General features: G+C 38.1%; 3 protein-coding genes across 5 annotated transcripts in view; 1 reads left to right on the top strand and 2 right to left on the bottom strand.

The window, feature by feature from the left end:
• Positions 1-11,942, bottom strand: part of rtkna (rhotekin a) — a 60,716-nt gene extending 48,774 nt beyond the window's left edge. For all 3 annotated transcript variants that reach the window (XM_077714809.1, XM_077714810.1, XM_077714814.1), the window contains exon 1: positions 11,569-11,942. In XM_077714809.1, the coding sequence (XP_077570935.1) occupies positions 11,569-11,679 (111 nt within the window). In that variant the 5' untranslated portion in view covers positions 11,680-11,942. The remainder of the gene's footprint in view (positions 1-11,568) is intronic.
• Positions 11,943-16,164: 4,222 nt separating this feature from the next.
• smn1 (survival of motor neuron 1, telomeric) lies at positions 16,165-19,590 on the bottom strand. The gene is made up of 8 exons (XM_077715830.1): positions 19,424-19,590; positions 18,798-18,869; positions 18,606-18,725; positions 18,332-18,523; positions 17,195-17,368; positions 16,628-16,702; positions 16,449-16,556; positions 16,165-16,346 (listed from the first exon to the last, which is right to left on the bottom strand). The coding sequence occupies exons 1-8, from the start codon at positions 19,469-19,471 to the stop codon at positions 16,290-16,292; spliced, it is 846 nt and encodes a 281-aa protein (XP_077571956.1). The 5' UTR covers positions 19,472-19,590; the 3' UTR covers positions 16,165-16,289.
• Positions 19,547-22,094, top strand: hspb11 (heat shock protein, alpha-crystallin-related, b11). Its single transcript, XM_077715831.1, has 5 exons — positions 19,547-19,755; positions 19,845-19,951; positions 21,392-21,460; positions 21,532-21,575; positions 21,666-22,094. Exons 1-5 carry the CDS (start codon positions 19,664-19,666, stop codon positions 21,756-21,758), a joined length of 405 nt encoding a protein of 134 aa, XP_077571957.1. The 5' UTR covers positions 19,547-19,663; the 3' UTR covers positions 21,759-22,094.
• The last annotated feature ends 3,662 nt before the right edge of the window (positions 22,095-25,756 follow it).

The following is a 25,756-nucleotide window of genomic DNA, read 5'->3' as shown; positions in this document are numbered from 1 at the left end:
ATGAATAAAGTTATCCAATCTAATCCAATATTGAGCCGCAACAGCTCTCGCAACTATGGCAAGCAGCCTCCGACCCAATTTCCGATGCGCGGTGAATGCTGAGATATATAAAACTGCGTTTCATTTCGGTTGAGCATGATCTAGTACATTAGTTCTATGTTTGCTGTCATTCCCAGTGGAAGTCTCAACTTTGGTCCAAGCTTTCAGGAAAGCAGAAATGACTGACTCGATTAATGACGTCTTTGGTGAGACGGAGACGGGCGTATTGGATGACGCATTCGCCCACCTGTTCAACATGAGTTATTATGCTATTGGTCTGTCACAAAAATACAAATACTTTAACCACAGAGAAAATTTAAAAAGAACTGTTATTTATTCATTTTGGGAGTGAATGAAGTTTTCGGGAAGCTGATTTGCAATCTATTAACAAAGTTTGGCTGACCTGTTTATTCATGGTTAGCCCTCCAAGTTCAAATGGATTGGACATGTAGTAGTGACCCATTCATTTAAAGTCATGGCAGAAGGTTGAAAAAAGAATAAGAATTAAGAAAGGGTGTAAATACTTTTTTAGGGCACAGTTGATATACGCATACAACTTGACCTTTGCTCCATGAAGCAAGGTCATCCATTTGTGAAGTGTGTCTGAAAGGTAAAACCCTGGGATGCTTCTTTGTCTACCCGAGAACAATAAAAAAAATTATGGCAAGGTGTTCAATTCTTCAGCGTAGTCATGGCAGGCACTGACTCACATCTGCTGTGCTGATGACAACAGCGAGTGATGAGCTGCGAAAGCAGACATATCATGGAGAAATGCCCCTGGAGCTCAGTCCTTGGTTACAAAGCGTGAAGAAAAGACTTGCCCAGACAGCTACACACTCATAACTGTCACCGCGGCAGCACCGCAGCGACATCATAAATATCATCCGCAGTCTACCTTGTTATTAGGTGTATTAGTTTGACTCAGTAAATTTTCACCGATCTGGCTTCTAATTTAACATCAGATGAAAGGGGCGTCGCAAAGAGACGTTTAAAAAAAATATAGCCCAAGCCAGACACACAAATCATTCAGAGAGTTAAGAAAAAAAATGCTTTTTACCATATACAGGTAAGAGGAGTTTTTCTTTCTCCATTATATTCGGAAGGCCTGTCCAAGTTTATACTCACTTGTAATATATATATATATTTTTTTTTTAATTCATCCTAACATGGGTCGAATGTGAGCTTTTGGCAAAGGTCAAGTAGTCGCAAAACTGGTTGGCAGCCACGCACACATTCAGCATTAACACCTTTGAGTCTTTAAAATGATTAAAAATAATTTGGGGGGGGGGGGGGGGGGGATAAAGACAGCATTGAGAGTAACTAAAACAAGCAAATTGCACACAGGGAAGCTGAAGTCAAGATTTGAACATCAGAAGTGTGATTAAATAAAGTGTCCTCACAGAACAAAAATGTGAACTCTTCAACAAAGTAATGCATGTCATAGATATATAAATAGACACTTCTAACCTTTTACGTTACAGAGACTGCAGTAGAGCAATGGCGCCCTCTTTTGGATTTAGGAACATTTTTTTAGAGAAATAAATATAGATTTGCATCATACTGGTAAACGAAAAAATGTGGTGGATTGATGCACAAACTCGTTATAATGTAGCATTGCAGGGATGCTGAAACCAAAGATGTTACCAAAGTGCTACAATATGTGAAAATCAGTTAACTATGACAAGTGAATGTGGACAATGATTCAGAAAAATGTATACTCTGTAAGGCCCGAAAAGTCAATCTCCTATGGGGTAAGATATACATAAACAATCTGTACAAAATACTACAAATATAAGAATATACAAATTCTGAATGCATGAAAACTAAATCAAACAGATAATACTAATAGCATATTTGAAAACAGTGACCAACAGGTTTATAGAATCAGTGAGAATATGTTAAATCAATATTGAGAATATGCGCCACCTGATGGTCTCGGTTTTCATTCGCCAGACATTGGTGTGTCCAAGGATGGGATCAATCCTGGCTTGGTGGTGGAATTATTGGGCGCAGTAACGGTTGTCTGTCTCTCAATGTGCCCTATGGCTAACTGGCGACCAGTCAAGGGTGTAGTAAGTCTTTCACTCAAAGTCCACTGGGCTTGGCTCCAGCAACCCTTGCGAGGATGCACAGTACGGGATATTAATGTATTATTTAATTAAAAATAAGTGACAGACCAAAGTCTTGTTGTCATTGACAGTGATAGACAGCCAATCTATTTGAACTGGGAGGGACTGGCAGCAATCGAATGATAACCTTTACAGTTGAAATGGATCAGACTTCTATCCCCACCAAAGGAATTTAAAAATCATTTTAAATGTAATTTTCAAAGCAGTAAACTCTAAATCAATTAAATGGACTTTTCATCACCCTACTACGGTTTGGTCCAATGTTTTTGTGCGGAAACATACTTTACGCCTTTAGGTGATCATGCTAATGACAAAAATAAACAAACTATAATGAACACATGATTTCCTTAGTGGACATAACATTTGCAGAACCAGCAGGAAAAGCGCGACCATAACGACCAGAATGGACATGTCAGTTTGCCACCGGGGTTCAGTAAAGAGCACATTAAAGCTCAGGCGAACCAGCTGGGCCTTCTATGACCCATCTGCTCTCGAATTGTCCAGCTCAACACATTCACAGACTAAGGGAGGGGTTAGATTAAAACAGTTATCAGAGATTGAGATTCAAACAATAATAATCGCTTGAAAACAATTAAAAATTCAATTCAGGAATAAAATTCATGTTAACCGAGGAATTGTTTTTAGGTTGTTTTTGTTTTGTAATGATTTACAGGATTATTATCAAATTTGCAATATGAAATACAAGAGGAGATTTTAATTGTCACGTAATGAAGTCAAAGTTCAAATGTCATAGAGATCAGAAAACAAATTTCACGATATCTTGCTAAAAGATGAGCTGAATTAACTGAAATTTGCAGGGCAGCCGAAAAAGACAAAACATGAAATAAAAAAATTAAGCAGATAAGTATCTTTTTAATTAATCAAAATGAGACATTGGCATTTTTTCTTTGCAAATATTTGCATTCATTCATCTTCCGTACTGTGCCTCCTGGTAAGGGTTGCGGGGGTTGCTGGAGCCTGTCTCAGCTGACGTTGGGCTGTAGGCTGACTACATCCAAGACTTTGTAAGCCGTGGGGCACAAAAAGAGACAGGCAACCACTCACGCTCATGATCACATTGCCACTGAGTGGGAATCGAAACCAGACTGCCAGCAAGTCAGGCAAATAATATTCATAGTTCCACCCTTCTCAGTTTTTGTAAAACCATGAGTAATAGTAATAGTAGTACTGATATAAAATGGTAGCCCTAACTCTTTTGACACAGGTTTTCCCCAAAATATTTTTATGAAAGAATTGGAAGAGTTATTCAACTTGATAGTTTTCCAGTGGAATGGAATTTCCAACACTTGATGGTCTTTGAATTTTGTTATTTTTCTTCGAGATTGTGTTGATTTTGCAAAAATATAGAGTCTTGGTGTGAAAACAAGTAGCAAATAGAATGATTTTTCTGGTCACCAATAATCACATCGAGTTTACCTGGCTGTTATATTACAAATGCATTTTCACCCTTTAAAATACACATAGTAAGAACATTCCTTAGCGACACCCGCCTTGACAGTGCATTCCTATGTACAAAAGAGGGGCCTTGACTCCATCTACTTCACAGTTGGGTCAGATGGTTATTTGATGAATAGCTGAAAAACACAGCAGGGTCTTTGTTCGGGGCAGGGAATGGTTGAAAAGGTGTGTAATCCTAAGCCTAACGACTTGTACTGGTTACAGCCTGATAACAGTGCACAGTTGTGGGTGCATTTGAGAAATCTAAGAAAGGAACATGAAAGAACACTGTGCAAGAGACTCGTGTTTCTAAAACTTGAACAATAACTCATAGGGGCCCAGCCTTAAATGTCAGACTGTAAATGATATCCAAACATTCGTATAGGTGAGCGGAGTATGTGTGTGGTGGGGGGGCTTTGCCAATGTTTAATGTCAAGGTCTTGTATTCACAAGAAGATACTTTTGGCATATGGCAGCCAAGCTCTTATTTTATACCCAGTAAACATCGGCACAAACTGGCTACAGCGAAGGTCACATCGGGTGATGAGCAAATGCCGGAAAAACAGATGAAGATAAATCAAAAAAGAGAGTCGCAGAACAAACAATAATCTTCTCTGACAGTTCGGAGGAAAAGACAAAAGAGGACTTCCTGAGTGTTCAGGAAAGTGGGTTAGTGCTTTAGAGGAGGAGATAAAAAAAAGGAACATTTTATTTCTGGCATCCGGGGACCTGAGCCTTCAAGCAGGAGAGTGTCCCACATAATACAAATCTCTTGAGGTAGGTACAGTTAGAAAGGAAATGAATGTGAAAGAATGTGATTGATGAGCAGCCGATTCATTGAATAGTTTGCAACAAAAATATAAAAAGTTGCACTACTGCCGTGAGAATTTCCTATGATGCTATCACTTCCAACCGTCTACCCAAACGTCTGGTGAGCAAAGCGCATGTTATTGAGAAAATCCGGTGGACTTTGCTCAGTGCTACAAATTAAGGGCTCAGTCACTGTTTACATGTGAATTTGTACAAGTGAACGAAACCCAAACCAACACAAGGAACAGTTGCAATGAATGACTAATCAAAGCCAGGAGTTAAATGGATGTATGAAGAGAAGCCTCTGGTTCGTGTGTAGACATGTCAAACCCCATGTTTTATGTGTGACTCAAACGTTGGATGTCTCAATGGATCGGACAGTATACTGGAGTTTATCATTATTATTTTTTTACATGAGATAATCAGGAGCAAGTCAGGGCACAGATGTGAAACCTGTCGGCAGCAAGAGTAAATCACATGCATCAGTGGTCCCCAACCACTGGAGCTCGGACCTCTACTGGTCCGTGGGTATTATTATTTTTTTTTTTTGTAATAAAATAATGTACATAATCTCTGTTCTAAGAAAAACGTCAACCCCACCCTCCTCTTTCCCCCAAAAAAGAGCTAATTTGTGGTTACATTGGCTCATACGTCTTAACATGATGCTTCATTTGGTTTCATGACACATAATCCCAAAAATAAATGTATAAACGTATTAGTCTATTATTCTGTCCTACAATGAAGACGAGTCTGTGAAAGTAATGTCTATATTTAACTGATCCGTTGAGGATAAAGAAAGAATAGTATGTGGATCAATTTTGTTTTTCTGTACATTAAAATGCATGTGAAATTTCTGTAGAAATATCAATTTATTGTTTTTTCCATTTTTTAAGATTTAAAATAAATAAGTCTTAAATTGTTTTATTTTGATTAAGAAAATCACTGAAAAAGAATGTTTACGTTAAAAACATATTTACAAAACAAAAATGAAAGCAAATGAAATTTCTTAAAAGACTTCCTGTTTTTTTAATTTTATAAATGGATGTTTAGTGTCCTCAAAGGCAGACGGAAAACACAAGCACTATGTTGCTTTTGACAAAGATGAGTTTGACAGCCGTGACTCAGAGGATGACAACATCTTTTTACTACTAGACAGCAGGTGAGTGTTCATGTGTCATGTAGAACGGGAATGAAGATAGCTTCAGGGCTTTGTTGTCCTCACAAACAAATGAGGTAATATGCAGTGCATAAAAATGCAAATGAGACCGTTATAGATTGAAAGGGCGAATTCTGCATTGCGACAAGGACATTACCAGTTATGTGTGAAATTCTAACAGAAAAAGATGTATTATGCTCAAAATCTTAGTGTATGAGTACACACAATTTCATTTGAATTTGGCAATGAAATATATAAAATGTTTAGAGATGAAGAATAACAGATTGTTCTACTTCTACCATTCAAATGCTATGCTTAGTAGTAGGATATGGCTGATTTGTTCTCATGGCTTGAAGTGAAGAAACAGATTAAACCTTAAAAAAATGCTGATTTTTGTGCAATATGCATACAAAGATTGCGTAATACAGTGTTCCCTCGCTACTTCGCGCTTCAGCTATCGCAGACTCAGAGCTTCGCAGATTTTTTTCAGGAAAAATAAAAATAAAAAATGTAAAGATATTAAGTTAAAATTATAAATTACATCATTTTACAAGAGGTGGAAACAAAATATTCAATAAGAATTAGTAATTGCATCAAAAAAAGGCCAAAGAAATGGACAATAACATGGTGAGAGTTCAGGAATCGCATTGATGACGTCATGGCTGTTTACAGGCGCATCTTCACCGCCCAAAAAAACAATGTTCACAACTCCCAATAACGATGTTTCTTATGTGCAAAAAAACTGCAGATCCTCCATCCGGGCTACTATGATGTTTTTGCTTGGTGGTGCTTTTGTGCAAGTGTTATACGTTTCTTTAAGCATTTTTGAAGGGGCACGCCTACTTCGCGGAAATGCAGCTATTGCGGGGGGGGTCCCGGTTCCCATTAACCGCGATAAGCGAGGGAACACTGAAATAGCAAAACATGTAAAACATCCCTCAGCATAATAATACAGCTTCCAAAAGAGACGTGCTGAACTTTGTTTGAAATGTAAAGAGATTTTTTTCTGCTAGAAATCAAATATATTCATAAACAACTTTATTCCAATAAAATTAGTGGTCAAAATTTTTGCAGTCATTAAAAGTGAGACCTTTGCTGAGCTTCTCAATTGTTATAATCTGTTATTTGATTGTTCAAGCATTTTTTGAAAAATGGCCCTATTATTAAATTAATAATTAAATTAATAATTAAATGTATAATTATTAATATTTTTTTTTCAATGCATTATTCTGAAATTGCATGGGTGTGTTATAGTGAATAATATGGTTTTAATTGTGTTTGTGTGCGTGGGCATGTGCGTGGGCGTGTGTGTGGGCGTGTGCGTGGGCGTGTGCGTGGGCGTGGGCGTGTGCGTGGGCGTGTGCGTGGGCGTGTGCGTGGGCGTGTGCGTGTGCGTGGGTGTGTGCGTGGGCGTGTGCGTGTGCATGTGCGTGGGCGTGTGCGTGTGTCTGTTTTGGTAGGTGAGTGTGGTGTGGCTCTTTGACTATCACAGTATAACATTTTTGTGCTTTGCTCTTGTTCGCAAGCGTCCTCTTATTCTCAAGTTGCATTAGTAAGGTTTTTTTCCAGTCTGGTGAAAATGTTGTAGGCTTTCTTTTACGTTGTGTCTTAATTCTTTCTACATGAAGTGTGTCAATTATACGTTTTGATCATAGTACGTATAGACGTTGGCACGTGTACTATTTCAGAGGGTTAGCATTGGGTTGGAATTATGACACCACATGTAAAAACCTTTTCAAAATTGTAATTTGTGAAAGCCCAAAAACACACTTCCTCGACAGCCAGATTCTGGCAAAGTTTGGATGACGCTTTGCATTCAATCTTGAGCACCCAAAGGTTGTTTGCAGAGCATTTTATGACGTAGGAAAGAGTTTGGAGCTGTAGAGTAGCGAAGAGCCATTGTTCATGAGGTACACAAGAGCCCCTTTGAGGCGATGAAAGAACATTTTGTCATTCCTTGGAAACTACTCTTTCCTCAGCTGGCTCACGGTCTGAGATTCGGCTTTTATTTACTTATTTCCGGTGGACAGGCAAATTAGCAAGCTGAGTTCATCAACCAGTTCCCACACAGGTTGTCTTGGAAGTCTGCATCCATGAGAATTTACCAGGATCTTAAAAATTCATGTGTAAATGACATGACTTATTTATTGCCAATGATGGCAATAATGGTCAATTTATATTGTGTAGGGGGTCTGGTGTTGATTATTTCAGATATTTTGTGAATGTTTAGTACACCTAGAGCACTCTTAATGAGTGATTTATTTTTAACCCTTTAGCAGCTATCAGACTACAAAAAAAATTGGAGGTCTAGCACCGCCAATGGCAAAAATACTATTCTTTTTCCATTTGGTATTTTATGTGTATTTCTTTTTTATTAATTTCATTTTCTTTCATTTAGATCTTTTAGTAAGACTGTATTTATTTGTAAACACACTTAAAACTATACTAACAATAAGAATATAGAAAATACAATAATGTTTATTATTAAACATATTATAATAACGGTCTTAATATTTGTAGTTCTTTTTAAATGACAGTTACTAGCTCTCCAAGGGTTAAAAATCAGATGTTTCATCTTTGCTAAGCTGTCCCTGAAAGGGTTGAAAATGTAATCTTAAAAACAGGAAAAACAACAGAAATGCCCAGTAAAAAAGGCAAATTATCTGTAACCATTTTAGCTTTGGATGTACATGGTAGCTATAGAAACAAAATCTAACCACTTGTAAAAGCTTTCACGAACATAACTGACCACCTTCATGTATTTGGGAGGGTTGTGGCCAAGTGGGTGTGTCATCTCCCTCTCTGTCTCTCACACAATCACAATATTTATCCAAACCACTTTCAGGCTTAGTTGGTGGTAACCACAGTAAAGTGGACTGGTTAGGTGACCATTGCCGAGTTAGAAAATAACTCAATGTTAAAATAGTTAAATAGAATCTACTGTATTTCATGTTAATTATTGTCATAACACTCATAGTGCACTCTTGGGTGGCTTTAACTGACACAGAAGACTTAGAATTAATGCAAATGAGGCGTCATTGTTCCCAAGACCGTTAAAAACAAACAAAAAAACTACTGAACAGAAAGTGTGAGGGATTGAAATGCAAAACATTTCTGTCATATTAGGGCAGCGATTTAAGATGAAGTATGATAGCTGCTTAATCACAGATCATTTGTGCAATGAGCCAATCATCAGATTATATATAAATAATGTTACTTACTGACATGGTATTATTATTCAATTTGAACAGTTCTTCCTTTTTTGTTTTTTTCTTTTAAAATGTTATAAAACAAAAAATTAAGAATAAAGAATATTTTTAAAATATTTTTCGTTGTTGTTGTTTTATTACAAAATCACAGAGGCGTGTTGCATTCACTTAAAAATAAATAAATAAAGTCCTGAACAATTTTCTTTTTGGGAAATATTTTGTATAAATTATATATTTTTATACGTTATATATATTTTTATGTTATATATATATCATATATTTTTATACGTTATATATATTTTTATGTTATATATATATCATATATTTTTATATTTTATATATATTATATGTTTATATTTTATATCGATGGCAATGTATGTCCAATCCATTGTGACTGGGAGCTTTGAATGAACATTTGTTCATGTCCACTTCCCAGGAAAAATGAATTGGACGCCAACAATGAGTTAACTGCAACCGAGCAAACCAGTATTGTATACTGTAATACTTCACTGTATTAGCAAAACACATTCACAGCTGGAAATAGAGAGACAGAATAAATACTTTGCTGTTTTTTTTTTTTTTTTTACCATTTCAATTTCTCGAGGGAGCCTCAATTTTAAGTTCAGTCCCCCAATTCAAAACACACACAACAAATTCTTATTATCAGCGCCACAATAAGAAACTTCGAACTTGGGCTACTTCTTAAAAAAATGAGTCAGCAACTGTCATCTGAAGTACTGTCAGGAAACAAAATCAACTTTTTTTCTACCATATTTTATCTCCTCTTGGTTGTAAATAAAGCAACGGTAATAAAACAAGTGTGCTGCCAGAACATCTATTCAAATCTAAGTTTTTGGTGCCTTGCACATGTCAGCATTTTGTTTATGACTTTATATAATGTAACTTTGCTTGTGTTACCTAAGTGATTCCATTGACACTACACAAAAATACACTGGGTTTTATTTTTCATTTAACAGGGAGGCTATCAATGTACACATGTTTTTTTTCCTCTTTGGATAAAACAACCCAACTATTGATGCCAAAACAAACTAAATGTTTTTGTTCGGTATTTCTATTTACTTGTCTTAACTGAAACAGCTGCTCACATTTGTGGATAATACAGTAAACATTTATTATTTCAGTGTCTGACTTCAAAAGGCACTAACTGTAACCTTGATTTTACTTGAGCTTAACACTGACAACCAGGCAACACAAAAACAAAATATGGAAATTAACTGCAGACACAAACACAACAGTAAAAAGATAATAAAAGCTATAATGGGAATTTTGACTGCTGGTTAAATTACAAGCAGGCAGAACTTGGAGTGAAGAAGAAGGGTTTGAAGCACTGCAACAAATCTTACCTTTTTTAAATGATATAACAAAAAATACAAAACTAGCAAAATAAACACTTTGGAGTTCGAAAACTCAAAAGAAACTTGTTTTGAATTAAAAAATATTCTAAAAGATGGTCGATCAATGCTGTGGAATTTGATGAATTTGATTGATCCTTGCTAGACTGATCGAAACCAGATTGTATAATTTAGGGTGTACCTCACCTACTGCCCGTTTGTGACTGGAATAGGCTAAAGCACCCCCAAGACCTGACAAGGACAAACAGGATGAAAAACAAATAAATGAATGAACAATCGATGTCTCGATCCAGGTCAATATACTCTTACGCATCGAATAATCACTGGATCAATGCATTTTGGAGGGGCTCACTACTGTGCCGTATAAGTGACGTTATAGGTATGTTAGCTGCGTGGATACAGCTTTAATATTTACGACTCCAAAGGCCATAAGCAAACCAAAGTTGGTGTCACGGCTTCAAAAGGCAGGAAAAAACTTTCCATCAAAGCAGTATGGAGGACTTGCTGTCAAAGTAGTTAGGGAGCAAGATTAGAAATCCGTCTGAGACCGTCTGCATCGCTCAAATACAGTAGCCAACTTAAAGCAGATGTTAACAGGATAAAAGAAAACATTCTCATACATAAATGGGTTTCCACCTACTTTTCAACTTTTCCTGGATGCTGAGCAAGGTAGAAACCTTCTGGTGCACACAATTATATTACTAAACTATCTTGGAATATTAAGTAGAAGACATGGAATTAAGTTTCAGTTGCAACCAAACCACAAATGGACACCAAAAGTCCCTGTTGGGAAGTTAGGGTGCTTTGCTTGAGGGGAGGAATAATGCTAAACAGAAGGGAATATTAGTGTAAATAGAGAAGGCAATTAAAACTTTATTTGACGATTAGCACAATGTAGGGCACCTCTCTTGTGTAATTAAAGCAAAAATGAGGTTATAAATGCACCAAATGAGTTAGTTCAACATGAGCCCCAGTGTAAACAGTGGCATATTATTATTTTTCTTACTCAAAATTGGGGAAAACAAAGGTAAGATTGTACATGTAACACCAAGCCATGTCATTAGTTCAAAGTTCATATATTTCAACATTACTAGTACTTCTTGACACTATTTAGAATTATAAATTTAAAGACCAGGTTAACTCATTGGTTGCCATTGACGACAATAGACGTCCAATTGATCTGTTGAGTTAAAATGTTGAAATGAATTGGACGTCTATCATCACTAAAACGATCAATCACTGCCAAACGTTCCTGTTCTAACGGATTGCATATCTTTTGAGACACAAATGGGATTTAAAATTAAGCATTTTAATTGGGAAAAAGAAGTTCACTGAGAGGGCAAGAGACTTAAATAGAGCGTTTGCCCCCAATGGCGTGTCGATGCTTTGCCTACCTGTGATGTGTTGACGTAAAAACTTTTTCTGAACTTCCCTCGTCGTATTTCCATTTCAAGAGCCGAGCCACGGGCAACCGTGGCTCTTGTTGTTTGATTCCGACAAAACATACTTGCTAGCAGCCTCACATCTGCGGGGAGTCCCCACCGGTTCTCCGTAGAGAGTCCAATCTGAAAATGAGAGCCCGACACCGGATACAGATGGTGGCACACACAGAGGGAGCGACCACGTCGAGTCGATATCAAGTTAAAAATTATTTAGGTCGCTTATTTGTCAGAGGCAACTTTAAATGTGTGTAACTCGTAGTGCGATGACCAAAAAGTACCGGAGGGAACCCGGGACCAAAGTTTGCCCTGCCCAGTTTAAACTAACTTCTACTGGTAACGTGACAGGAATGCCGTCTTGCTTGTGGGAAATTTATTATAAGTGAAAAAATCGCGTCTTGAAAGTAAATTATTTTGAATAATAAACAAATAAAGAAATAAATCCGGTTTTACCTCTACTTACGAAAGCCTCTAAATACAACATCTCTAATTTACAAAACCATTATTATGGAAATGACTTTACCAAAATACGAAATCTTCCAAAGCGAAAATACATTTTCTATGTCCGTTATTTTATTTTGAAAGTGTCCTGCATCTTGGTTGACACTCAGTGACGTCCCTTTTGGAGCATTACAACATAAATTCTTTTTTGGCCGCCGTTTGTCATCGTGGAGAATTTTTGGTGCGGATGAAATAATAAAATGACATTGCATGACAACTTTATCAGGAGGATAACTGATGACACACTGGAAATCAGTCTAGAATCACTTGTGTAATTTAAACTTGTACAACACAACTACAGGCACCAAACAGGGGACACCCTATATTGGTGGCCAGCCAATCACCAGGCACAAGTTGATGGACAACTATTCACCTTCACACTCATACCTAGGGACAAATTAGAGTGTTCAATCGGCCTAACCTCCATGTTTTGGAAATCAAGGAGGAGATGCAAACTCCACAAAGAATGGTCAGACCTGGAATCAAACCCTCGATCTCAGAACTGCGATGTCCATGCACTAACCACTCGTTCACTCGGCCACCCTCTCTTATTGTCTCATTTAAGAATAATAATCCTATGCAACCTGGTCACTCTTAGGTAGAATCTCATGAGTGCCAGCCATTTTTTTTTTGTTACATCATACATATTTTTCATTTATGATAGCAAAAGAAAAGTTAAACTTTACATTATAAAAAAATAAGGTGAAATATCCATATAACTATTTTAGCCTAAAATAGGTATGCAAAAATTGTTATGCAAAAATAGTTATGCAAATTTGCAATTGATAAATCCCGATAACTATTTTAGCCTAAAACAGTTATCTGGATTTTTCAACTGCAAATTTGCATCACTGCTGAAATAGTTATTGATGACTACTATTATTGGACATTGTTTTTCAAAACCTTCTGTTTTGACCATTTGAGTAGTATTCTCCTTATTATATTTGCTTTTGATGTGTTTAATGTGTGCTTTTCTCTTTATGATATTTGCCCTAATTGTGTTTAATGTGTGCTTTTCTCTTTTTATACTTTAATATGTAGTACTTTTTCTTGATTACTTTAATATACTGTAGTTATTATTTAAACGCAAAGGTTATTCCACCGACAGCCAGTGCAGATGGCTGTAAAATAGCCTTTGTCAACATGGTTGAGATTTAAATACTTAATTTATGACAATGGAATCTGCCTGACAATTGGCAGTAACAGCAATTTGAAGGACCTGCTGTGAGTGGAATTCACAGAGGTCAGGACAAATCTGTCACAGGCAAACAGAGGCCACATCCACATAGAAACAGAAACCTGCAGGGGAGATGAAAGCACACAGGGGGTGAATACGTACATATATGCTCGCTCAGGTCCCACAATAGGATTGGTCCACCTAAACATGCAGATCCACAAAACTGACCTTCTGGTTATTTCTACATTCTTCCTATCTCAATAGCTATTAGATTCCTGGACAAAATTGGATTTTAGGATGGTTCATGAATATAAAATTAATAATAATTCTAGCGTGGAAGATACTATTTGTTTCCTTGCTAGTTGTTCTTTGCATCTTAAAAACAGATCTGTGACAGTTATGGAGTAGAACAAGGGTGTCAGAATCGGGTTGATTCACGGGCCACTTTAACGTCAACTTGATCTCACGTGGGCCGAACTATTTTAGATATAACATTTAGATTTTTTTTTTAAATAAATGGATTAAAAGAACTGGAATAAAAGCCCTGAATATTCCGTTTTTTTATAGATCTAAAACAATGTTTATTTTAGCTTTTTATATATATTTTTACATTTTACAAAATGATTTTTGAACTAAAAACACATAAAAAAATAATTAAAAATTACAATTATTGATTTAAAAGGGAAAAATCAGGAAATCTAATATACATATATACTCTTCATTTTAATTTAATCCTAAAACAGAACGTTGGCACTCATGTTTTACTTACCCGGGCCACACAGAATGATGCGGCGGGCCAGATTTAGCCCCAGGGGCGCCACTTTGACACATGTGGAGTAGAATATATTATGTAGGATTATTATCCTACAAAGAGTGAGTGAGTTTAGTGATTGACTTCCAATTGAATGTAACCGGGAGGGATGCCCGCGATTATTCGCCGCCAACCTCTCCCAGTTCAAATGGATTAGACATCTATCACCATCAATGGCAGCCAGTGAGTTAAGAATGTATTGTATGAGTGATTTTCTTAAAAACAGTATTGTGTAGTCTTTTTACACACTATCTTGATGATGCTTTTATTTTATCTTCCACACACAAACATTGCTACTCTTTGTTGGCTTTGGACCACAAATTCTGATGAAATGTAGAGCCGACTAGTTACATGTTTGCCGTAGTATGGACCCACCCATCGGTGCCTTATTTATAAGCAGGATGTTTGTTGATGCGTGCTTGTGTAAATAGCTAAAGGGCTGCATCTCATGCAGCAATGTGATCCAACTGGGAGATGCCTGTTGGGGAATTGCAGATTATGTTTACAGGCCTCATGTCGCTGTGGTCAGTAGGAGGTCGGCAGGTTTGAGAGATGCTTTCCCCAAGCAGGCCACCCGCCTTTCAAGTCCTCTCGGGGGCTCCATGTGAGCCCTTCAGGCAGATCAGCTCCACACGGCAATGTGCTTATGCGTTTGTTTTGTCATGGCACATTTGAAATCCATCTGGGAGGAAAAGATAGGTTTGCTTTTATCTGCATTTTCTTTTTCTTTTTTTAAATATTGCAAACTATATTTTTACCCTTTATTTATACCCACTTGTAGCAAAAAAACAAACATAACTAGTCAATACATGGAGTGACAAAATGTTACAAAGGAATTGATGATCATGGGTGTTGGAGGTGTGGCAACGGGGGGACGTTAACACGGGAAGTTTTTAAAACCGCTTTCTATAAATTTGGGGGCTTTTTGGTAGGTCATTACTTCCTGTTGATATCAAGCTATTTTCCTCATTGGGAATAAATGGGGCCAGTCGGAATTAAATTTTGATAAATTCTCGTAGAAGCGTACTTGTGGGAAAAAGTGGGAATAAACACAGATCATGTCACTAGCATTAACATTTTTTTTCAATTTTTCTCCCTTTCAGTGAACCCAAGTATTTGGGACCCAGAGGCATAGCTGTGGCTTTTGAGTCTACAATCATGTGGTTGTCTCTTCTAAATATAAAAGAACATAGTTATAGTGCACTGCTTATTGCATGAATCATATTTAGAATGTCAGATCCATGGGAATGATAAATAATTGTATACAAATCAAGATTTTTAATCAAAGCATGGGGTAACATCTGAGGGCACTTGCATCTGTTTCCCTTTGAGGCCTTACGTCTCGTTTTCTCTGCCCAGTTCGATGTTCAGCACTTGTAAATGCTACATCCTACCCTGACTCATTTTTTTCCAATTTCTCTCTCCCTAGTAAATCACTTCTATGCCAGCATCCTGAGGGTTTACAGGATTACATTCATCGATGTGTGACTGTAATCATGTCTGCCATATGTTACTGTATGTCTTTTGAGGCAGGGTGTGAAAATGACAGAGGCAGTGCTGTTGTGGAAGTTCAAATTTACAGAACGAGGCAAAACATAAGGACAATCTTCAGAGATTGACAAAGTGTATTATTATGTAGTAGTCATTTGTCTATGAAAGCATTTTTTCACTCATACTTGACTGTTCTGTACGAGCCTGACTTCTGCTGGACAACAAATGTCATTACAAGCTCATGTTTGTCCTTAGCCTGTCATGCAAGTCATCAAAAACTTAAATGGGTACACCAACATCACCTAATGACATGGAGCTATGGAGGAATGGTGCTGTAACCGATCCCAGGTCACTTTGGGCCAGAGGCTTACCCTGCTTATTTTGGGGATGTGGGAGGAAACCGGAGTACCCGGAGAAAACCCACACAGGCCCAGGGAGAATATGCAAACTCCACACAGGTGGACCAACCTGGATTTGAACCCAGGACCCCAGAGCTGTGAGGCCGATGTGCTAATCACTGTCTCTAGTTTTATAGTATACTGTTGTAAATTTGAGGGAGTTATACAAAGCGTTTTTTTTTTTTGCATCCTTTATTTAAATCTATTTACAGTGAATACAAAACACTCCTCCCATAGTTGAAAGTTCACAAAGAAATACAGCAGCCACTTTTGGTGAAAAACTCTTTATCTTCTTGTTTCATTTCGGGTGCGGTTTGCTCCAGTTGGCAGCATTGTTGCGACCTTGCTTCAAACCCTACAAAAGTGAAATTTCATTAAAAAAAGAAAAAATCCTACGATGAAATATGTCACGGTCCAGTGCACAGTAAATATGTAGTTCTGGATGAAACAAGCATACCAAGTAGTAGCCCGTATGGTAGCCGCTCATGTACCACGAGATGAGCATGCTGCCCATTGCCTCGTCATCTCCCATATCTGGACTCATGGGTGGAGGTGGTGGGATCATCTGAAATTACACAAAAACAATGTGATTTTGTAAGAATCCATGCGTGCATTTGTTACTGTCGATGAACTCACCGGTGGGCCAAACTGCATCATCGGTGGCCAGGGGGGAGGGAAATGCCCACGATTACCAGGCTGTTTATTTCCACCCTGGGAGTGCAAACATAATTGTAGTGGAAGTGAGTAAAAATGCATTTTCTGAACAGGGGTTTATCTGACCGGTGAGAAGTGGTTACTGGGTATTTGCATAAATAAAACTTCACAATTTATGGTAGCGTAGAGATGTGTCATGCACACTGAATTACTCCATACATGCAGATAATAAATGGTTTAATATTACTAGCGGATAAAAAGGCTCTATTAAATGCTCAAAATGAGTTGGACTAATTTACAGAATGCCCACTAGCAAAATCATGAGATTTGGGACTGTTGAACATTTTATCACTCATAAAAGTTGATGTAATACCCTTTTACTGGGCTTTATTTTGTAATTTCATTACTAACTTTTTAAAAACTTGTGGATGACTAAAATGTAATAATCCACTATCATCTGCTACCTACAACCAAAATAAATAGGTAAATTATTTTTTTTTCAATGGCAATGCAAAAACATGTACATTATTCAAGTAGATTACATTTTACCTTTCTAAATGGTGGCATTGGAGGTGGGCAATGAGGAGGGAATCCAGAGGCCCACATGGGAGGAGGAAGCTTGTGGAATTTACCCTTTTGGTTTTTACTGTTTAACTGCGGTTTGTGCTGGTTTGGTTCCGTCGACCGGTCACTCTCTTCTGTGGAAGATTCAGCCTCCTGAGTCTAAGGTGGGATGGTTATGGAGCATTGTTAACACATTGATGATCAGAAAAAAAAGTATGCTAGAACCTGATTTTATTTTTTGAAAATTTGATATTCAGGGTGTGACAACATATTGTTATGGTGATACTATATTGCCATACTTTGAATCCTGAAAGGTATGCTCACACTAAAAATCAATGCACCGTTTTAACATGGGGCATATGAAGATTAATTCCTCCAAAGCCAAAATGAAATAGATGCTAAGTGCTGTCAATGGCACTCAAAGATGAGCATTTAAAGCCAGTCCTCCCAGGTCGAAATGAAATGGACGTCTGTATTGTCAATAGCAGGCAAAGTGATGAGAGACCAATATTGTTTTTACAAGATTATTGCAATAAAGTAGTGTTGCTGTATTTTATTTTATTTTTTTTTCCAGAAATGATGCACTGAAATACAGTAATCCCTCGAATATCGTAGTTAATGTAGACCAGACATGGCCGCAGTAAATGGAAAAACCGTGCAGTAGTATCACCCCTATTATAACTACATTTTTTTTGTGCCGAGTCCTAGTAGCAAGCGGATGACAAGAGAGGGCCCTCTACTTGTGAGTTTCAGCGTGGAATTACACATTTTTATGAACTTAAAAAAATGTTAATATAAGAAAATGTTTTTTCCCCCAGTAAAAATATGTAGTTTGGCTGCAAAAGTTGAAGTCGTGATATTTGAGGGATTACTGTACCATCCCAGTATGTGAAGAAAAAGGAAAATGTCAGCGAATGCAAAATACAAACGGTTTATTTCTCTATTTGAAAATAGCTTGTTTTTCTCTTTAATAGTCTTAACGTAAATAATTGTGGATTGATTTTTTGATATTCCCATCTCCATTTCTCTCTCTTGTTATTATAAACAATGCAAAAGTGCACAACTAGGGCTGTATCTCCAATGTGTTTTAAGCCATAATACAATATTGAAAAAATATTTTACCGAGGTCTTTGTTTCGTAGTCGCCCTCCGAAATCTCTGATAGTAAGTCTTCAAGCTTTTGTTCCTCCTCATTGCCGTAGTCTGTGTAGACAACTATGCACGTGCCTTTTGTCTTGTCCACAGAGGAGATGGTAGCCGAGTATAGTTGACTGTCTTCTGACCAGTAGGCACAGCAGGAATCTCCAACTTGCCACTGTGATAATAATGGGAGGTGTAAATTATTGTGTCATCCTCAAAACAAATAAGATATTAGCATATTTAATCTAGATCCCCACTTCTTTATCCGTCAACGTATTGGTTCTTTTTCTGCTGTCCTTCTTTTTGTTATTCTTGCGCTTCTTTCCTGGTGGGATTTTGATTGAGGTGTATGGTTCGTTTTCTCCCTTAAGAGCAGCCTGGCACAACAGCAAGAGTATATTAGATGTGTGATTAATTAATACAAATTAAAAATATTTTTTATTTTTTACCTTAAATGACGAAACAGCCTTATCGTAGGCTTTAATCAATGCTGTGTCATCCCAAATATCGGAGTCATCACTCTGGAAAAAATATAAAATGTGTTTCACTAACGACCTTTTTACCCAACATAAAATCTAATTTGATATGACTGATATCAATATGATTTTTATGATGATATTTGGCCTATAGTTATGTCTTTTTGTTAAATATCTTGAGCCCTGTACTGTAAATTCGCCTGAATGGGTATTGTCATATATTGCCAATTTAAAGTTTGTATCACCTAACCATCTTCTAAAGATCCCACTCAAGAAAACCAACCCATAACATCTTATGCAAATTCCTAAATTTAATGAGGAAAGTGCAGAAGATTCTTTTACGTGGAATTTGCACATGTTTCAGACAATTAATTACAAATTATTTCGCTCCCTTCCTTCAGCAAAATAAAGTACATAACTTCACGTCACTTCGATTTTTCTGAATTTGATGTCTTTATTTTCTCTAGTGTTTCACTCATACCGCAGCGTGTTGGTATGTGGCTAACTTATCAAGCTAACGCATAGATAATACACAAAAGTGCACCGTCCTAAAACTTGTCGTCTTTCATGTAAAGATGCACCAGTGTGAAGTGACTTACCTGGCCACCCCCTCGCGTGAATAACGCATCCTGGCATCCATTCGCCATAAGTAAACGATGGCTAAATCAACAGCTAATTGCAAAACAGTGAACGCGCTACATGCGTCGACAAAATGACGCATGTCGCGCATCGTGACGTATTTTTCACGCGACGTGAAGGGTTGGCGTGGCAACGCGAGGTTGTTTGTGTTTTTTTTATATTTGCGGCAAATTAACCACATTTGGAGCCGTATTTTTCCTATGATTGAGGCATCTCTTCGTTCTCTGGGGGCCACCGTTGTTGTGGCTGCCTCCAATGACGAAAACCATCCCCCAGAAAATATTATCGACGGGTAAGTATCGCATCAGTTTGGTTTTGCGAATGTTAAGACTTCATTTTCAAATATGAATCATATTGTGCGTTTTCTTTTCGTCTTACCAGAAACACTAATACATTTTGGATGTCCACTGGAATGTATCCTCAAGAGTTCATCATTCGTTTTGGAGAAATGACGCATTTTTCTTCAGTGACATTGGACAGCTACAATAGTAGGCTACATTGCAAAATGAAAATTCTCAACACATGTTAACTTTCTCTGTAAAGATATTTTGATTCAGGTCATTAATGTACTCAATACTCGATGACTATTTTTTTTGTATGTGGTGTAAGATTAATGCATTCATTCAATTTCTGTACTCCTTATTTTCACATGGCTCGCGAGGGGTGCTGGAGCCTATCCCAGCTGACTTGGCACCGAGCGGGGGCCAGCCAATAGCAGGACACAATGAGATGGACAACCATTCACGCTCACACTCATTGCTAGGGGCAATTTAGAATGTTCAACCAGGATTACCGTGCATGTTTTTTTCGATGTGGGAGGAAATTGGAGTACACGGAGAAAACACACACATAAAGGTCGGGAGGGATGGAATCCTTGACCTCCAGTTCCCAATCCACATGTCCAAAATATGCATTGGTAGACTGCGAAAAATGAATGAATGCAAGGGCAATTATTTATTTTGGTCACATTTAGCATCCATGAATAAACATTTATTCATTTTTAGTATCGCTTATCCTAAAAAAAGGTCGCAGTCAACTACGGGCAGCAATCAGGGACACCCTAAATTGGTGGCCAGCCAATCGAAGGGCACAAGGTGACAGACAACTAACTATTCACGCTCACATTCATACCTAGGGGCAATTTAGAGTGTTCAACCAGACTACCATGCATGTTTTTGGAGTGTAGGAGGCAACTGGAGTCCCCAAAGAAAACCCAAGCAAGCCCAGGGGAGATCATGCAAACTCCACACAGTGACACTGTGGCCCCATTTGGGATCAAAACATTGGAACTATGAGGCATACTAGCTAACCACTCGCCAAAAATAAACGTGCTTTTTGTTGCGTCAATTTGTCAACATGAAGTAATTAGCTGAATAGTTAAGTCAAAATATAAGTTATATAATAAGTTGAATCTGAATTTAATTGAAAATGCTAAATTTAACACTAAATGTTAATGTTAATCTTTTCTAAATCTAAATGTTAAATCTAAATCTTAATATTGAATCAAAATGCCAAGCCTAAGTATTGTATAAATATTAAATGAGGCCTTAGGTCAGTTGGGATTGGCCAACTCAACTCAGTAATGGCTCTAATCAAGACAAGCACGAAAATAGTCAACATAGTTATTCATTCATTTTTCACTTTTAATTTTGATCTAATATGAAGCAGCATACACTTGTCGGGTCTAATTTAAGCTAAGTAGTTATTTTCTTTTTAAAGGTTTAGATGTTCATGAAAATTATTTGAAAAGTGGATTTGTTTTTCTTTAATTATGCCCTAAAACAAAGCCTAACCAGATGACTCATTGTGTTACAAGTTCTCCAAAGGCTGTGTCCTAATCTAAGCGTGGTCATTGTCCGTTTCATTTTAGTGTAATTTAGGGATGAGTTAATTAAATCTGCTGGACTCTTTTTTTTTTTTTTTTGCAGTCAAGCACCTTAAAGTAGAAAAGAACACATCCCAAAACGCCTCTCACTTTGAGTTTGTGACAGAAAAAGGTAGGCATGATGAATATATGCATGTATTAGTCACTTTCTTTTCAAATCCTCATGAATTCCTTTTCCTGCAGAGTTAAAGCGCACGGAGGGAAATCTTCAGTCAAATTCCATTTCAGTATGTCAAATATGATCTTGTCAAACTTATTTAAAGATAATTAACTTGAGGCAAAATCCTAATTTATCCTGACCTCTTTTTGTTTTCTAGCTAAACGGAAGCAGTGCCACTCACCTTCGTTTTATCATCAACTCCGGATACGATCACTTTGTGTCTGTGCACAGAATTGCTGTAAATAAATGATAATTGCACCCCTCACCCCACTGTTAAACACCATTTTTTACATATTTAATGGTTTTATATATCTTGATATCGCTTTATATGTAAAGTAAAGATAAATAAATTGCAACTGTTTATATTTACTTCACATTCCAATTGAAAATTTCTTCTCGTGGAATTTTCATGCTGATAAAAAAAAGATGGTCAAATTCAAGGACTGCAAGCCAAACCCACACTCCAGGTTTTTCACTAAAATGATAAAATTTTAGAAAAAAATGTCACTTGGAAAAAATGTTACTGTTGAAAACTGTTTGTTTCCAATGTTCATTTTAAAATAAATGGAATATTTGTTAAACAGAATGTTTGTAAGAAGTTTTTGACTTCAAACCAGGAATTCATTTTTATACCACTTTTTCTCACAAGGGTCATGGGGGGTGCTGGAGCCTATCCCAGCTAATTACGGGCACCAGGCGGGGGACAACACCCTGAATTGCGCTCCCATTGATTGCTGTAGATTTTCGGTCACATTTTTTAGCATGCACAAACCGCTTTAGATTAGCTCATATGGATCTCTAATCCACTGGAAGTACATTATGATTCAGGGCCTTGCTCTTGGACACTTTAAGAAAAGGCAGTCGTTATCAGAAATCAAACCATTGATGTTTTTGTGCCTTGAATACTCGACTATTGCCGCCCCACACTAATAACGTACATACTAATTTCTCTGAAAGCTGGAATTCTATATTAATTGTAAAGAAAAACTGATTCAACTATTCAAGGGGCGGCCTGGTAGAGCGAGTGGTTTGTGCTTCTGCCACACAGTGGAGGAACTGGGTTAAAATCCAAGTCGGTCCACCTGTGTGGAGTTTGCATGTTCTCCCCTGGCCTGTGTAGTTTTTCTCCAGGTACTCTGGTTTCCTCCCACATTGCAAAGACATGCATGGTATGCTGATTGGACACCTTAAATTGCCCCTAGGTATGGGTGTGAGTGTGAGTGTGCACGGTTGTCCTTTGTCTCCTTTGCCCTGCGATTGACTGACCACTGATTCAGGGTGTCTCCCGCCTTTGCCCTGAAGTCAGCTGGAATAGCCTCCAGCACCCCATGTGGTTCAGAAAATGAGATGAGATGAGATTTTTGGTCTGGTGGAGATTCTACTCAGGTACAATTCCACAGAACTGGATAGAGAGACGTCCAATCCATTTGAACTAGGAGAGGCTGGCAGCGGATGATGAATGTTCATCCTCCATGTGGCACATCTATTTTCCATTGACGTCAAACCAAATTAATTAAAGATAGGGACTCACCACAGAGCCTTTTGATTGCATTTTCATCTGTTTCTGCTAATTTGGCAATGATTCAGATAAAGAGCTGGCTTACATTGAATGGCACAAACAAAAGGGCATTTCTTTCTCACTCTCTCCGAAAGACACAGTTAATTAACTAATTTTCAGCTGAAGAGGAGGGGGGCTTTGAATTGGCATGTGCACAACCCCCCTCCTCATATTGACATCCCTATAGAAAAGGCGCACCCCGGGTGATGCAACTGGAGGGGTCCAGATGGTGTCCCAGCCAACCAGTAAGTCTCTAAAGACCGCTAAGCTATTCTCTTTGGCGCATACATGGATGTACTACTCCCATCCTCCACACAGCTACACTATACTCGTTCCTATCTCCCCCCCCCCTGCTACCACGCCATCTTATCAGCTTGAACATTGCGTGCGGACCCATTGGGACTCCCTCCCCAATTACTTTACTGACTGCAGAGGAGCTCAGGGATTTGCCGTAGCACAGCTCTTGGAATAAACCAATAAAAAGTATAAAATACAGGACTAAATAACAAGCCCCCTGATATTTAAGGAGCAACTAATTGCTCAAGGGTATGGTCGCGCATTGGTGTCTGTGAGTGTAATGAGTAATGAGGGGGAACTAGCAACTGATACATGGTTATTGACTCATTTATTATTTAGCAGTATTTACATTCATGGAACAGCTTTGTTCATAAAATAGATAAGCATATTCTTCTTTACCGCTCTTGAAAATATGATCATGTTGCAGTGAATATGGTTTGCAAAAGTTCCTCCCCTTCGATAATGAATTCAGGCCCGCACTCTTGTTCTTGACCGGCAGCCGGTGAGAAGAATCACAGCAGGATATGAGTGTCATTATCATGTCACTGCAGGGCAGGCTTCAGTTATCAGAAGGTGTCTTCTCAGGGCTTTCTTAATGGCTGGCCAATGACACAGAGAAGAGATCGATGGAGCGCAACTCATTATAACGCAAAGCATTATTATCCTGTGGGCGGATCATTTGAATCCTTTGTATGGCACTCATTTTACTCAATGGCGCTAGATGTGCGATCCGTTTTGACTGGGAGAGGATGGTAGTGAACAGTCGTCGTCAACCCTTTCAGTCAAAATGGATTGGACGTCTAGTGCTGCCAATGGCACTAAAACATGACAATTTAAAGTCCCACGGCTCCCAATGTTGATGAACTACATGTTTATCCTTGTCATTGGCAGGCAATGAGTAATCCTGTACAGGGATAGTGGTGACAGCAATATAAAAGTTGGCATTTAAGGCCTTTAAATTTTTACAGAGCGCGTCGGCCTCTCAGTTCTGCAGTCGAGGGTTCGAACCCAGGTTGCTACTCATTCTGCGGAGTTTGCATGTTATCCCCAGGGTTCTGCGTGTTTTCTCTGACGTTTCAAAGCATGTATGATAGGCAGGTTGAGCACTCTAAATTGCCTCAAGGTGTGTGTGTGAGAGGGTGATTGGCTCCTTGTGCCCTGCGATTGGCTGGCCATCGATTCAGGATGTCTCGCGCCTGGTGCCCGTAATTTGCTGGGATAGCACCCCCGCGATCCTTGTGAGGATTAGCCGTTCAGAAAATGAAAAAATGAATGAATAAAACTAAGCCGCCTGATAGCGTAGTGGTTTCCCCCCATAGTAACACATTGGATGCCATTTCATCTACATCTGGACAATTGGCTATGATATCCAATCCATTTTGACTATCTTCTTCCCTACGGATCAGAATGGATAGGACATCTACCGTCGTCAATGGTGGCCAATGAGTCAATCATATGCACTAACCATATCTGTGTTACAAAATACAAAAAAAAGGAAAATCATGACCATGCATGAGAGTTAGAACATATGTTGTGGGCAAGTACCTCTCTACAAAAGTAAGAGATCTAAACCGTCTGTGCTCGATAGGTTGAAACAAAGACCGGGACCCACTGTGCCCCTTGAGGGCTGGTTTTCCCACCGCTAATTTAGAGTCTTCACTCAGCCTACCATGCAGACTATTGGGATGTCGGAGGAAACTAAAGTACCCAGCAAAAATTCATACAAGCCGGGGAGAACATGCTAGCTACACACAAGGTTGGAACCCACCAGGATTGAACCCTTGATCTCAGAAGTGGCATGCAAACCATTGCCACCCTATGAATGTATTTATGAATTAAAAATTGCATTCATTCATCTTCCAATCTGCTCTTTTTCACAAGTGTCGCAGGGGAGCTGGAGCCTATCCCAGCTATGTACCGGCAGTAGGCGGGATATGCTCTGAATCAGTTGCCAGCCAATCGCAGGGCAGAGTCCAGGACTGAAGCTTTGATCACAAAATGTGAGCCGGATGTGCCATTTTTAAAAAAATATTTTAAAATGGATTAATGTTTATTATTAAATGTAAATTATAAAATATAAAATATTACATATAGTATAAATGTACCGGATGTAAATGTGTCAAACAAATTTTTAAAATGGTATCAGGTTTTTGTTATTTTACATGAAAGTTATTAACACAAGGGCAGCATACTGGCCATGAGCCTTAATTTTATTTCACCTCTGATTTTGTTCCAATCAGTTCATTTAAAGATGATTAAACAAGAGAAAGACACTTTTGTCAAATCCATTAAAGGCAGAGAATGACAATGAGAAAGAAACAAAGGATTTGGGCTGAGGCTTTTTCCCCCCAAGAAATAGCTATCGAATAGTGCTTTTTATTTTGGTTTTAAAA

This window comes from Stigmatopora nigra, chromosome 4, assembly GCF_051989575.1.
Source record: "Stigmatopora nigra isolate UIUO_SnigA chromosome 4, RoL_Snig_1.1, whole genome shotgun sequence".
Classification (NCBI taxonomy): domain Eukaryota; kingdom Metazoa; phylum Chordata; class Actinopteri; order Syngnathiformes; family Syngnathidae; genus Stigmatopora; species Stigmatopora nigra.
Note: the sequence above shows the minus strand (reverse complement) of the source record. Positions and strands in the feature narration are given on the sequence as shown.

Coding starts and splice junctions, on each gene's coding strand:
- hspb11 (XM_077715831.1), top strand. CDS start 19,664: ATGATTGAGGCATCTCTTCGTTCTCTGGGGGCCACCGTTGTTGTGGCT. Junction 19,756..19,844: donor CCAGAAAATATTATCGACGG/GTAAGTATCGCA, acceptor TCGTCTTACCAG/AAACACTAATACATTTTGGA. Junction 21,461..21,531: donor TGAGTTTGTGACAGAAAAAG/GTAGGCATGATG, acceptor CTTTTCCTGCAG/AGTTAAAGCGCACGGAGGGA.
- smn1 (XM_077715830.1), bottom strand. CDS start 19,471: ATGGCGAATGGATGCCAGGATGCGTTATTCACGCGAGGGGGTGGCCAG. Junction 18,726..18,797: donor AGGCTGTTTCGTCATTTAAG/GTAAAAAATAAA, acceptor CTGTTGTGCCAG/GCTGCTCTTAAGGGAGAAAA. Junction 17,369..18,331: donor ACTACGAAACAAAGACCTCG/GTAAAATATTTT, acceptor ATCCCACCTTAG/ACTCAGGAGGCTGAATCTTC.